Genomic DNA, 12500 nt, shown 5'->3' with positions numbered 1-12500 from the left:
GAGAGCAAGAGAGCGAGAGCAAGAGAGCAAGAGAGCGAGAGCAAGAGAGCGAGAGCAAGAGAGCAAGAGAGCGAGAGCAAGAGAGCAAGAGAGCGAGAGCAAGAGAGCAAGAGAGCAAGAGAGCGAGAAACAAGGACGAGAGCAAGAGAGCGAGAGCAAGAGAGCGAGAGCAAGGGGAGCAAAGAGGCGAGAGCAAGAGAGCGAGAGCAAGGAAACGAGAGAAAGGAGGAGAAACAAGAGAGCGAGAGCAAGAGAGCAAGAGAGCGAGAGCAAGAGAGCGAGAGCAAGAGAGCGAGAGCAAGAGAGCGAGAGCAAGAGAGCGAGAGCAAGAGAGCGAGAGCAAGAGAGCGAGAGCAAGAGAGCGAGAGCAAGAGAGCGAGGCAAAGAGAGCGAGAGGCAAGAGAGCGAGAGCAAGACCCCCCCCCCCCCCCCCCCCCCCCCCCCACCCCCCCCCCCCCCCCCCCGGAGCGAGAGCACGAGAGCGAAGAGCAAGAAGAGCGAGAGCAGAGTGCGAGGAGCAAGAGAGCGAGAGCAAGTGAGCGAGACATGAGTGGGGGGGGGGGTGCGGGGGTGGGGGGTGAGCGAGAGCATGAAGCGAGAGCAAAGAGAGCGAGAGCAAAAGAGCAAAAGAGCAAAAGAGCAAAAGAGCAAGAGAGCAAAAGAGCAAAAGAGCAAAAGAGCAAGAGAGCAAAAGAGCAAAAGAGCAAAAGAGCAAAAGAGCAAAAGAGACAAATGAGCATAGAGCAATAAGACGCATAAGATGAAAAGAGCCAAAAGAGCAAAAAGTGCAAAGGGCAATAGAAGCTATAGAGCAAAAGTGCAAAAAAGAGCAAAAGAGCATAAAGAGCAAAAGAGCATGTCGTGCTATGTGAGATTGAGTGCACTTTGAGACTTGAGTGAAAGAGTGCAATGAGTGCATGGTGATTGTGTGATTATTGCTGATTTTGTGATTTTGTGATCTGTGTGCAGAGACAATGACGTGGGTAAATCAAGGGCGGAAATAAGGGTGACATACATGGCGGCCTAAAGGGACGGACATAAGGGAGGAAATCAGGGGAGGAAATAAAGGGAGGAAATAAAGGGCGGACATAGACGGGAGGCAATAAAGGGAGGAAATAAGGGAGGAAAATAAAGGGAGGACACAAAAAAAAGGGAGGTATAGAGAAAGAAAGAAAGAGAAAAAGAGGGAGGGAGGGAAGGAAAGAAGAACCGAAAGAAAGAGGAAAATGAGGGACGGGAGGAGGAAAGCAGAAAGCAAGAAAGAGAAAGGATGGGAGGGAGTAAGGGAAAGAAGACAGAACGAAAGAGCAGGGAAGGCGAGGGGGAAGGGAAAGAGAAAGACAGAAAGAGAAAAGGAGGGAGGGAGGAAAGGAAGAAGAAAGAAAGAAAGAGATAAGGAGGGAGGGCGGAAGGAAAGAAGAAGAAAGAAAGAGAAAAAGGAGTGGCGGGAGGAAGGAAAGAAGAAAGAAAGAAAGAGAAAAGGAGGGAGGGAGGAAGGACAGAAGAAAGCAATGAAAGAGAAAAGGAGGGAGGGAGGAAGGAAAGAAGAACGAAAGAAAGAGAAAGGAGGGAGGGCGGAAGGGAAAGAAGAAGAAAGAAGAGAAAAGGAGGGAAGGGAGGAGGAAGAAAGAAAGAAAGAAAGAGAAACGGAGGGAGGGAGGAAGGAAGGAAGAAGAAAGAAAGCGAAAAGGAGTGAAGGGAGGAAGGAAAGAAGAAAGAACGAAAGAGCAAAGGAGGGAGGGAGTGACGGAAAGAGAAGAAAGAAAGAGAAAAGGAGGAGAGGTAGGAACGGACAGAAGAAAGAAAGAAAGAGAAAAAGGAGGGAGGGAGGAAACGGAAAGAAAAACAGAAACGAAAGAGAAAAATGCGGGTCGAGGAGGGAAAGGAAAGAAGAAAGAAAGAAAGAGTAAAGGAGGGCGGGAGGAGGAACGAAGAAAGAAAGAAAGAGGAACGGAGGGAGGGAGGAAGGAAAGAAGAAAGAAAGAAGAGAGAGGAGGGAGGGAGGAAGGAAAGAAGAAAGAAAGACAAGAGCAAGGAGGGGGGGGAGGAAGGACAAGAAAAAGCAAGCAAAGAGTAAAGGAGGGGGGGGAGGAAGGAAAAGAAGAAAGAAAGAAAGAGAAAAAGGAGGGAGGGAGAACAGGACAGAAGAAGAAAGAACAGGAAAAGGAAGTGCGGGAGCGAGAAGGAAAGAAGAAAGAAAGACAAGAGAAAAGGTGGGAGGGGGAATGGAAACGATGACAAGAACAAGAAAGAAGAAAAGGAGTGCGGGAGGAGGAACGAAGAAAGAACAGAAAGAAGAAAAGGAGGGGGGTGAATAGAACGTAGAAAGAAGAAAGAGACAAGGATGGGAGGGAGGAGGAAAGAGAAAGAAAGAAGCGAAAGGAGGGAGGGAGGAAGGAACGAAAGAAAGAAAGACAGCGAAAAGGAGGGAGGGAGAAAGGACAGAAGAAAGAAATAAAGAGCAAAAGGCGGGAGGGCGGAAGGAAAGCCGAAGAAAGAAAGAAAAAAAGGGGAGGGAGGGAGGAAGGAAAGAAATCAAGAAGCAGAGCAAAGGATGGGAGGGAGGAATGAAAGACGAAACAGAAAGAACAGCGAAAGGAGGGAGGGAGGAGGAAAGAGCAAGAAAGAACAGCTAAACAGGAGGTCGTGAGGGGAAATAGAAAGGAACTAACGAGACCGGAGGGAGGGAGGAAGGAAAGAAGAAAGACGAAAGAGTAAAGGAGGGAGGGAGGAGGAAAGAGAAGCAAAGAAAGAGAAACGGAGGGAGGGAAGGAAGGGAAAGAAGAAGAAAGAACGAGAAAAGGAGGGAGGGAGGAAGGAAAGAGAAAGAAAGAAAGAGACAAAGGAGGGAGGGAGGAAGGAAAGAAGAAAGACAGAAAGAGAAAGGCGGGAGGGAGGAAGGCCAGAAGAAAGAAGCTAAGACGACCCGGAGGGAGGGAGGAAGGAACGACGAACGACAAGGACCGAGAAACGAGGGAGGGAGGACAGTAAGAAGAACGACATAAACGATCCACGGTGGGGGGCATTCCTTCACCTCAGCACATCCAGAAATCTCAACTTCCATTGACGTGCTTCCCTTCACCGCCTCCTCCCTCCCTCGCCCAGTCTTTCTTTCTTCTTCCCTCCTCCCTCCCTCCTCTCCCCTTCTTTCTTTCTTCTTCCTCCTCCCTCCCTCCCTCTCCCCTTCTTTCTTTCTCTCTTCCCTCCTCCTCCCTCCCTCCCTCTCCCCGTCTTTCTTTCTTCCTTCCCTCTCCCTTCCCTCCTCCCTCTCCCCTTCTTTCTTTCTTCCTTTCCACTCCTCCCTCCCTCCCTCTCCCCTTCTTTTTTTTCTTCCTTCCCTCCTCCCTCCCTCCCTCTCCCTTCTTTTCTTTTTCCTTCCTCCTCTCCCTCCCCCCTCTCCCCTTCTTCTTTCTTCCTTCCCTCCTTCCCTCCTCCTCTCCCCTTCTTTCTTTCTTCCTTCCCTCCTCCTCCCTCCCTCTCCCCTTCTTTCTTTCTACTTCCCTCCTCCCTCCTCCTCCCCCCTTCTTTCTTTCTTCCTTCCTCCTCCCTCCCTCCCTCTCCCCTTCTTTCTTTCTTCCTTCCCTCCTCCCTCCCTCCCTCTCCCCTTCTTTCTTTCTTCCTTCCCTCCTCCCTCCCTCCCTCTCCCCTTCTTTCTTTCTTCCTTCCCTCCTCCCTCCCTCCCTCTCCCCTTCTTTCTTTCTTCCTTCCCTCCTCCCTCCCTCCCTCTCCCCTTCTTTCTTTCTTCCTTCCCTCCTCCCTCCCTCCCTCTCCCCTTCTTTCTTCCTTCCTTCCCTCCTCCCTCCCTCCCTCTCCCCTTCTTTCTTCCTTCCTTCCCTCCTCCCTCCCTCCCTCTCCCCTTCTTTCTTCCTTCCTTCCCTCCTCCCTCCCTCCCTCTCCCCTTCTTTCTTCTTCCTTCCCTCCTCCCTCCCTCCCTCTCCCCTTCTTTCTTCCTTCCTTCCCTCCTCCCTCCCTCCCTCTCCCCTTCTTTCTTCCTTCCTTCCCTCCTCCCTCCCTCCCTCTCCCCTTCTTTCTTCCTTCCTTCCCTCCTCCCTCCCTCCCTCTCCCCTTCTTTCTTCCTTCCTTCCCTCCTCCCTCCCTCCCTCTCCCCTTCTTTCTTCTTCCTTCCCTCCTCCCTCCCTCCCTCTCCCCTTCTTTCTTCCTTCCTTCCCTCCTCCCTCCCTCCTCTCCCCTTCTTTCTTCCTTCCTTCCCTCCTCCCTCCCTCCCTCTCCCCTTCTTTCTTCCTCCCTTCCCTCCTCCCTCCCTCCCTCTCCCCTTCTTTCTTCCTTCCTTCCCTCCTCCCTCCCTCCCTCTCTCCTTCTTTCTTCCTTCCCTCCTCCCTCCCTACCACCAATGCGAGCCTCTGCCCCCGTGTCCGCAGGTGACGAGATGGAGGGCGTCCCCGTGTCGGAGAGGCAGCCTCTGGGCGCCCAGATGAGCCTGGTGATCAGCGTGCTCACCCGGGACATCACCCTCGACCTGCACGTGAGCCAGTGCGAGGCCCGGAGCGAGGACGGGAGCGCGGTCGTCTTGGTGCAGGTTGGCCAGCCGGGTTCTCGAAATCTTGTTCTTGTTTAACCTGACAACGCTAACGTAGTCTTGGGATTCTTACGGTCATGCGAATTCACTTGTCCGTGTGGCAGGCGAGGCTATGAAAAAGATTCTAGGAGTCTCTTCCTATTTAAGACTTTAAAGTGTTCTTCAGTCCAGGTTAGAACTACTGGGAGAAAGGTCATAAAATATACTATTAACCTTATCATTTTAAGAATTGCCTTTGGGTGTCACAGAGCTTGCATGGACTAAATAACGCTGGTTTTACTGCATCTGGGAGCACTTAGAGTAATCGTTTCAAAAGAAAAACGGATGCTAGAAGCCCATGAGATTACATGCCGGTTGAGGTAGACCAGTGCTCGAACAGACATTTTTGGCGCAAGTCTAATCAACATAGATATATATACTTTTTTCAAACTCAAACCTACAAAACGGTTTATATACTGAAAACATCACGAGTTTGAACATAAGCTAATGGGCCGTTCTCTGTGGTGCTGCTCGCAGGATGGCTGCAGCGCCTCCAGAGTGATGGGCGAGTTCCGCGAGGTGCTGGGCGTGGTCCACGACGAAACCTTCGGCGAGCACACCGTCAGGAAGGTCACGCAGTTCGCCATCATGATGGCCTTCAACACCAAGATCGAACCGCAGACCATGACGGTGATCTGCAATGTCAAGGTAAACGAAGTTTCTGCCTTGTGCTTCGGCGCCTGCGAATACTCGTAGTTGCGATTGTAGACGTCTTGTTAGAGGTCTTTATACTTTTCTATATATATCGTTGATTTAGGAACGACATTGGGAATGCATCATATGCAAGGACTGTTGGGCAAGAGGAAACGAAATTATAATGTTTAAAGGAATACCTAGCATAAATCAATGTTGCTGATTAGTGAGTATAGGATAGGCTTTCAACAATGGGAGGTACAACCATAGTTGTCATTTTGACTGTCACTTCACCCCACTATTTTTGACAGTGCTAGACAAGCAGGTCAAAGATAACATGGTAATACTTATAGCTAGATGTAAAGAGAAACTATCGATGTAGACTAATACACAGAAAGATCTAAAATATCTAATTGTGCATACATACATAATGAAATACCAGCGTAAATTGATATCATTAATATTTCACTCAAGACACTCCCTCCGACAGCTGTGTGGCGGGGAGTGCGCTGAGAGGCCGGCGTGCGTGAGCTCAGATATCAACCTGGGTCGGGGGAAGCGCCCCCCGGTCCCCCTCTTCGAGAAGGCGGTCACGCTCGGGAAGGTGTTCCAAGTCGGAGGCCTACCTGACGAGCCGAGCCAAGGTAGCTGTCGTGTGTGTGTGGGGGGGGGTGGGGGGACAGTTATCTGGATCCTATATTTTTCAATCTCATGTTTTTAAATTATATCGCTTTTTTCTTTTTTCCTTTTTCGTTGCTGAGCACGGCCTTTTTAAATTTTCCTTTTCCAAAGTGTATCGCTCTTTTTTCTTTTTTCCTTTTTCGTTGCTGAGCTCGGCCTTTTTTAATTTTCCTTTTCCAGTTCTGATTGTTAGCGTTTATTCCCGCAATGTATGTGGGATTTCCCTCTTACGAAGAATGAATGTTAGCTGTTGCATTACTTTATGGAAAGCGTATTCTGTCTGCTTGTTCTATATATAAAGATTTCTGTGAATCCTGGGTTAGTGTGATCTATATCTCTGTGCCCTGGAATAAACCCTTTTGAAGATACCATCTAACGAAATATCATCTCGCTGGTTGGTTGTTTTTTATACTCAGTTTATGATAATGAATCCTTTGATGATTATAATGTGAGATCAATGAACATCCTTGAAATATGCAAGTCCCATTGAAGCAGAAAACAAGTTATTGATTACTAGATAGACTGGACTACAGTACTGATTTCAAGCTCGAATAGATAATAGAAAAACGGCCTTTTTTTTCGTTCTTTTTTTGCGATCTCCCTCACCAGTATTAATACTAGTAATAGTAATGGTATTCAATATCCCTACTTGTGATACTAAGAGCGAGACTCGCTGTTTTCAGAAATGCTGGCCATGATCCTGACGGAGAAGGGGCAGCCGCGGGACGGGAAGCCGGTATTCCTGTTCGACGACTGCGTCACCCCGCGCACCTTCTACATCTTTATGGGCCTCCTATCGGCGGTCTACCTGCTGGTGCTGCTGGCGTGTATTTACTGTGTCCGTCGCACCACCTCGAAGACGGTCACGAAGAAGTTCGTCGATGACTACGAATCCCCGCCGCGCTCGCTCTACCAGGAGTACAACTCGCCCAGGAAGAGGACGCCCCCGACCATCACGCCCACCTCCACTCCCACACCCTCGCCCACCACGCCCCTCCCCGACTACCTGTCCTTCTCGCTCCACGCAGCCGATCGCCTCGGGGGAAGATCCCACCAGAACTGAGGTTGCAAGGGCGATGGCGCAGGGCTCGGCGGGGCGGTGGGTGCCACGACACACGCAAGTCGTGGGGGAGGCACTCGTATTGTGTTGGAGTTTGCCTTTTATATTAGGCAGATGTGCTTACAGTTCACGCAGCGAACTCTGTGACTTGCGTCTTTGCTACGGAACCTTCTAGTCTTGTTTTTCTATGTTCTTTTAGTCTCCCTCTCTCGCCTCTCTCGTCTTTTAAACAGCAGGTCTCCGCACTTTTTCCTCGCCTCTTTTCGATAGCACTTCCCTCTCCCCTGCCCTCTTGTGCGCCCCGCTCCTCGCTTTGCTTCTCTCCTCTCCTCTTCCCCTTATCTTTCCTTCCCTTCCCTTCAATTCCCATCCTATTGCCTTCCCTTCCTTTCCCTTCAATTCCCATCCATTGCCTTCCCTTCCTTTCCCTTCAATTCCCATCCATTGCCTTCCCTTCCTTTCCCTTCAATTCCCATCCATTGCCTTCCCTTCCTTTCCCTTCAATTCCCATCCATTGCCTTCCCTTCCTTTCCCTTCCCTTCAATTCCCATCCATTGCCTTCCCTTCCTTTCCCTTCCCTTCAATTCCCATCCATTGCCTTCCCTTCCTTTCCCTTCCCTTCAATTCCCATCCATTGCCTTCCCTTCCTTTCCCTTCCCTTCAATTCCCATCCATTGCCTTCCCTTCCTTTCCCTTCCCTTCAATTCCCATCCATTGCCTTCCCTTCCTTTCCCTTCCCTTCAATTCCCATCCATTGCCTTCCCTTCCTTTCCCTTCCTTCAATTCCCATCCATTGCCTTCCCTTCCTTTCCCTTCCCTTCAATTCCCATCCATTGCCTTCCCTTCCTTTCCCTTCCCTTCAATTCCCATCCATTGCCTTCCCTTCCTTTCCCTTCCCTTCAATTCCCATCCATTGCCTTCCCTTCCCTTCCCTTCCGTTCAATTCCCATCCATTGCCTTGCCTTCCCTTCCCTTCCTCTCCCCTTGCCCCTTGCCCCCTTCCTCTCCCCTTGCCCCCTTCCTCTCCCCTTGCCACTTGCCCCTTCCTCTCTCCCTTGCCCTTGCCCCCTTCCTCTCCCTCTCCCCTTGCCCCTTCCTCTCCCCTTGCTCCTTGCCCCCTTCCTCTCCCCTTGCCCCTTGCCCCTTCCTCTCCCCTTGCCCCTTGCCCCCTTCCTCTCCCCCTTGCCTTCCTCCCTTCATTCCCTCCTTGCCTTCCCTTCCTTCCCTCCCCTTCCCCTTGCCCCCTTCCTTTCCCTTCCCCTTCCCTCCATTCTTCCCCCTTCCCTCCCCTTCCCCTTGCCTCCTTCCTTCCCTCCCTTCATTCCCCTTGCCCCCTTCCTTTCCCTCCCTTCAATTCCCCCTTGCCCCTTCCTTCCTCCTCTTCCCCCTTCCTTCCCCTTTCCCTTCCCTCTCCCTGCCCATTGCCCCCTTCCTTCCTCCCCTTGCCCTCCATTGCCTCTCCCCTTGCTCCCTTCCTCAATTCCCTTTCCCCCTTCCTTCCCCTTATTCCCCCATTCCTTCCCTTGCCCTTGCCCCCTTCCTCTCCCCTTGCCCCCTTCCCCCTTCCTCTCCCACCTTGCCCCTTGCCCCCTTTCCTCTCCCCATTCCCCTTCTCTCCCTTCCCCTTCATTCCCATCCCTTCTTGCCCCCTTCCTTCCCCTTGCCCCCATTCCTCTCCCCTTCTTCCCTTGCCCTCTTTAACCTTCGCCCCTTCCTCTCCCCTTGGCCCATTGCCCCCTTCCTCTCCCCTTGGCCCCTTGCCCCTTCCTCTCCCTGCCCTTGCTCCCCTTGCCTCCCTGGCCCCTTCCCTCTTCCCCTTGCCCCTTGCCCCTTGCCCCCTTCCTCTCACCCTCTGCCCCTTGCCCCTTGCCGACCCTTCCTCTCTCCTCCCCCTTTGCCGCCTTGGCCTCCTTGCCTCCCTTTCCTCTCCCCCTTGTGCCCCCTTTCCTCTCCTCTCCCTTGCCCCCTTCCTCTCCCCTTGCCCCCTTGCCCCTTTTCCTCTCCTCCTTGCCCCCTCTGCCATCCTTCCTCTCCCCCTTGCCCCTTCCTCTCCTTGCCCCTTGACCCCTTTCCTCTCCCCTTGCCCCTTGGCCCCCTTCCCTCTCCCCTTGCCCCTTGCCCCCTTCCTCTCACCCCTTCGCCCCCCTTCCTCTCCCCTGCCCCCTTCCTCCCCTCTTGCCCCTTGCCCCTGCCTCCCTTCCTCTCACTTCCCCCTTCCTCTCCCCTTGCCCCCTTCTCTCCCTTGCCCATTGCGCCTGACCCTTGCCCCCTTCCTCTCCCCTTGCCCCTTGCCCCCCTTCCTCTCCCTTGCCCCTTGCCCCCTTCCTCTCCCCTTGCCCCTTGCCCCCTTCCTCTCCCCTTGCCCCTTGCCCCTTGCCCCCTTCCTCTCCCCTTGCCCCTTGCCCCCTTCCTCTCCCCTTGCCCCTTGCCCCCTTCCTCTCCCCTTGCCCCTTGCCCCCTTCCTCTCCCTTGCCCCTTGCCCCCTTCCTCTCCCCTTGCCCCTTGCCCCCTTCCTCTCCCCTTGCCCCTTGCCCCCTTCCTCTCCCCTTGCCCCTTGCCCCCTTCCTCTCCCCTTGCCCCTTGCCCCCTTCCTCTCCCCTTGCCCTTGCCCCCTTCCTCTCCCCTTGCCCCCTTCCTCTCCCCTTGCCCCTTGCCCCCTTCCTCTCCCCTTGCCCCTTGCCCCCTTCCTCTCCCCTTTTCCCTTGCCCCCTTCCTCTCCCCTTGCCCTTTCCCCTTCACCTTCCTCCCTCCCACTCTCCTTCCCGCCTCTTCACCCTCTCCCTCCTCCCTCTGAGGGTGAGAGAGAGAGAGAGAGAGAGAGAGAGAGAGAGAGAGAGAGAGAGAGAGAGAGAGAGAGAGAGAGAGAGGAGAGAGAGAGAGAGAGAGACCCAGAGAAGCCACATAATTGGCTGCCAAATTAATTTCAAACTTTGTGCTTTCCGGATGCCACTTTGTGTGCGTTTAGCGGCGGTATTAGGTCGCGAGTTGTCATCCGGCCGCAGGGATTGATTTCGGTCTCGGCTCCGCGATTGACGAGTTGGAAGGGCGAGTGGATTGGCGGGATGGATCGAGGTGCGTGATGGATTTGCCTCTGCCCGCGGATGGTTGGTTGGTGAGTTGACAGGTACGTTTGCTTGAGGAGTTGATTGGTGAGTTGACTGGCGAGTTGATTGATGAGTTGACTGGTACGTTTTCCGATGCAAGGGCTGATGGCTAACGGATTGATTGGCTTCGTCAGTTTCGTCTGTTTTTATGTGTGGGATTGCCATGTGTGCGCGAGGCTACAAGGAGGAGGATAGAAACGAATAGGAACAAAGGATATATGCAGACGTGATCTTTATCTTGCTCTGAATATCTGATTGTTGAAAATTAAGGAAAACCATTCTTTTTCGAAATATTTAACGGAGAAAATATAATGCGATTACGATTGTTACCTAATTGTTACTTTTGAAGTAGACATTTTAGAAATCGTTGAATAATTATCGAGTTTATTCCGTCCCGAAAAAGGGGCGTTTTGTTCTGGTTTTAATAAACTTGTAAAATATTCTTTCATATTTTCCTTTAACCTGCGGGTTTAGTGTAGGATTTCTGCACAGCACATGCCACTTTGCAGAATATTTTTTTTCTTCTACGAATTTTAAGAAAAAAAAATCGCGTCTCATGATCTTCCCTCAACAAATGCAAGCTGCGAAGAACTGAAAATATATTTCAACCCCCTTTTTGCAAGCCATCAAACAAAAACAAAGGCGAAAAAGTGGAAGGCGTCCTTGCCAGCGAATCCCGGACGATTCATCTCTGTCCATTCTGGGAAAGTGATTCCCATGGCCGCCCGCACCGACAGGGTTACGACACTCGCTGCAAATAGAAATATATGGATTCAGATAGATATGGAGGGAGATATAGGAATTAATACCTATACATGTATGTTAGTGCATGTTTATGCATACGTGTATACAAACTTACATGTGTGCATTAGCATTAACTGTACAAAAATACATTCATTAACATCCCTCATGCGTACGCATATCTATATACATAGGTATATACTTACACGTGCATATGTACAGCCATGCAGGATATATAGACAATATAGACGTAGTATTTCTGCTGCCTGTGAAAATTGTTTATTTTGGGAGTTTTCTGAATGTTTGCTTGTGCACGGACGAAATTTTGAGAACACACTACAATTATAAAAACGTATTTTTACGAATGATAGTTCCATTATGAACAATACAAAAGTTGAACCCAGAAAACACCGAGAATTTTGTATAAACCGAATACGGTTCTGCCAAAATCTCCCAATATAGTGTATATTGTGACATATCCAAGGACCCCCCCCCCCCCCCCAAATCCTTTTCTTCTTCTTGTCATGGGGAGGCTCAGGAGACGGGGATTGAGGCCCAATGTAAGGGATCACCCCTACCTTGGTCCACAGTCTTTTCTTCTCCTATTCCTTATCTTCTCCATACCTCCTCCTGTCCACTTATCCTAGTTAACTCATTTTCATCCTTCTCGCCACAATACTTTGCCATAATGCTTCATGACCAATGATGTTTGGCACAACTGTCTGTTTTGGCCATTGAAAATTCTGAAAATCCACAAACATTGCTTTGTGGACCAAGAAAATTCTTACCCGGGGACTTTGCCGTCAAGGTCCACCCTATCGCTCTATTTTGAATACCCCGCGAATGACCTTAGATGTTGATGTTGATTTTTCAATGAATAAATAAATAATTATCCAAATAACCAATTGGCTTTTATCACAGTTATGTAAGCTCTCTAAAAACTGCAAAATAACCTTTCACAAATATAACTAGATCAGTGTTACATAAAACTTCAAAAGGAATTTTATCGTTACTGATTCCCGTAGAAAGGCTAGTTTCAGTGTTACAGAAGTATTTAAAGAGTAAGATATTAACTGATATTAGTAGTGCAGATATAAACCAGTAAAAATGTAAAATTATATTTAGAGCACCACAACCACACACTGGTTACATTTGGCATTTGCGCATGAACAAATCATGATTTTTTTCTAGGTTACAGAATATAACTCCCCCCCCCCCCCCCAAGCCCTTGCTCGTTGATGTGGGGGGCTTAGGAAACGGGGACTGAGGATCACCCCTACCTTGGGCTTCAGCCCTCATCTCAACTAAGTTTGCACGGTCTTTTCCTTGCCCCCTTTCCTTCTCTTCTATCCACTTATCCTAATTGTTAACTCGTTTTTACCCTTTTCACCACAATTCTTTATCATAATGATATATGCCCTCTGGTGTCTAGCAAATTTCTTTTGACCATTAACCATTCTAGAAATCCACAAACATCGCCTTATGAAGAAAAACAATAAATAAAAAAACATCCTTACCTGGGGGCTTCGCCCCCAAGCCCCCCCTATCGCTATATTTTGAATATGCCGCCAGTGATCTTATATGTTGACGCGGCAGAATTTTTTCAATATACAATCAATAAAGAATTTAACGATGTTGGTGTAGAGTTTAATATATGACGAGGTCAGCTCAAGAAGCTCACCATCGATGTTAATACTTGGTGTAT

At 50.2% G+C, this 12500-nt stretch overlaps 1 protein-coding gene across 2 annotated transcripts in view; it reads left to right on the top strand.

Moving 5' to 3' along the window:
• LOC125040842 overlaps window positions 1-7366 on the top strand; it is a 25377-nt gene extending 18011 nt beyond the window's left edge. For both annotated transcript variants that reach the window (XM_047635600.1, XM_047635601.1), the window contains exons 8-11: window positions 4380-4537; window positions 5054-5224; window positions 5700-5853; window positions 6574-7366. In XM_047635600.1, coding sequence (XP_047491556.1) covers window positions 4380-4537; window positions 5054-5224; window positions 5700-5853; window positions 6574-6953 — 863 coding nt within the window. In that variant the 3' untranslated portion in view covers window positions 6954-7366. The remainder of the gene's footprint in view (window positions 1-4379; window positions 4538-5053; window positions 5225-5699; window positions 5854-6573) is intronic.
• The last annotated feature ends 5134 nt before the right edge of the window (window positions 7367-12500 follow it).

This window comes from Penaeus chinensis, chromosome 29, assembly GCF_019202785.1.
Source record: "Penaeus chinensis breed Huanghai No. 1 chromosome 29, ASM1920278v2, whole genome shotgun sequence".
NCBI lineage: Eukaryota > Metazoa > Arthropoda > Malacostraca > Decapoda > Penaeidae > Penaeus > Penaeus chinensis.
The sequence above is the reverse complement of the archived record's forward strand: the minus strand, read 5'-3'. Positions and strand labels throughout refer to the sequence as shown.